This window comes from Bidens hawaiensis, unplaced genomic scaffold (genome assembly GCF_021521415.1).
Source record: "Bidens hawaiensis isolate Kalapana, Puna unplaced genomic scaffold, B.hawaiensis_p1.1 tig00032075_1, whole genome shotgun sequence".
Lineage (NCBI taxonomy): Eukaryota > Viridiplantae > Streptophyta > Magnoliopsida > Asterales > Asteraceae > Bidens > Bidens hawaiensis.
The window spans coordinates 188,428-190,010 of record NW_027495436.1 but is presented as its reverse complement, the minus strand read 5'-3'; the positions used below and the strand labels follow the sequence as shown (position 1 = coordinate 190,010).

At 38.4% G+C, this 1,583-nt stretch overlaps 1 protein-coding gene across 1 annotated transcript; it reads right to left on the bottom strand.

Annotated features, from left to right (window-relative positions):
- Positions 1–239: 239 nt before the first annotated feature.
- LOC143582954 (uncharacterized) lies at positions 240–1,025 on the bottom strand. The gene is made up of 2 exons (XM_077065403.1): positions 901–1,025; positions 240–837 (listed from the first exon to the last, which is right to left on the bottom strand). Exons 1-2 carry the CDS (start codon positions 1,021–1,023, stop codon positions 427–429), a joined length of 534 nt encoding a protein of 177 aa, XP_076921518.1. The 5' UTR covers positions 1,024–1,025; the 3' UTR covers positions 240–426.
- Between the last annotated feature and the right edge of the window lie 558 nt (positions 1,026–1,583).

Here is a 1,583-nt window from a genome sequence, read left to right as displayed (position 1 = left end):
TTCAGTTTTAACATAATACAATTAAAAAAAGTACAAATTCAAACGAGCTTGAACATGGCTCGTTTAGCTAAACATGTTTCATGAGTTCACCCCAAGACTGACCCGAACAAGTTCTACTAAACTGGTAAACCCAAAGACGTGTGAAGTCTGTGTTAGTACCATCCACTTCACACCCTTATAAACATTTATGAGGTTTAAAGATAACTAAGAATATATTTGAGTAAAAGATGATAGAATGCTAAATTCAACATGATGATCAATCGTCGAGATTACACAAAAACAACAAAAATGATTCAGCGTCCACAATAAGAGAAGAACATCTTATAACATATTAAAATGATAATAAGTGATCGGGTTTATTTAAAACTCCCACAAAAGAAAACACACCAAACAAAAAAAAAAGCACCGTCTAATGATGAACTTGTTCTACCTGCTTGATGAGCGCATACTAGTCCAAGGAAACCTGGCGGTTGCAGAGGCGTTGCTAGTGACACCACTTCTCTGGGGCGGCCTGTGCCAAACCCTGCCACCATACCCGGTCTGCTTCTTGACCCCGCTCCCATGAAGCCAGTGAGTCTTGTTAGTTTCATCATCGCCTTCAACAATGGTGGACTTGGACTGTTTGCTCATGTTCTTGCGTTCCTCTTCAATCACACGAATCGGGTAGAGATCCGGTGATATTGAAAGGGGGTTCCTTAAAGTAACATACGCCTTCTTGTAATCAGGTTTTGCAATCAACAGCCCGCCTCTTTTCTTCTTCTTCCCGTCCATGTTAAGCGTTCTAACCTCGTCCACCTCCAACCCGTATAGCGATTCCAAAACCCTCTTGATTTCAACCTAGAAACAAGATTCAAACGCATCAGACTGAATATGAAGAAATTGTGGTGAATACCAACTAACCTTGGAGGCGGAGGGAATGGTTTTGAGTGCGATTTCGGTAATGTTGGAGAAAGAGGTGGGCATAAGAAGCTTAATAGGAATATTGGCAAAGTTAACGACTCTTCTTCCCAATCTACTCCCCATGTTTGAAATGAAACTAACCCTAGAAATGAATGGCTAATAATATCAGATTAAGAATGTACAGGTAGCTAATCATGGGCACGAAGAAAACAACTTCAGATCAAAAACCCTAAACCATACGAATCAAATAATAATAATAATAATATAATTTGTTTTGGTAGAAGATACTCGGCACATTGAGATGAAGAAGAAATGGTTACCGGTGGTGACGAAATCAACGTGACTGCTACCAAGGTTGGTTTGAGGCGGGTGGGTGTGTCCGGGAGAGAAAGAATTAGGGCATTCTATTTCTATTTCTACGAAGTTAATAAATACTTAAGATAGACTCTATTATCTATCTATATCTATAATCTATCTATAATATATATAAACGAAGACGTAAAAATCCTACGTGTTGTGACGTTGTCGCTCTTATTTTTTTGAAATCACCAGACTTGCTTGATTTTTAAATGAAGTCTTCTCATGCATTTGACCCAAATTCATGGGTATGGGTCTTACCAAACCCAAATATTTCTTAAACGGGTTATAACATCTCATTGAATTAAAAATGCTTAAGTGTTTAC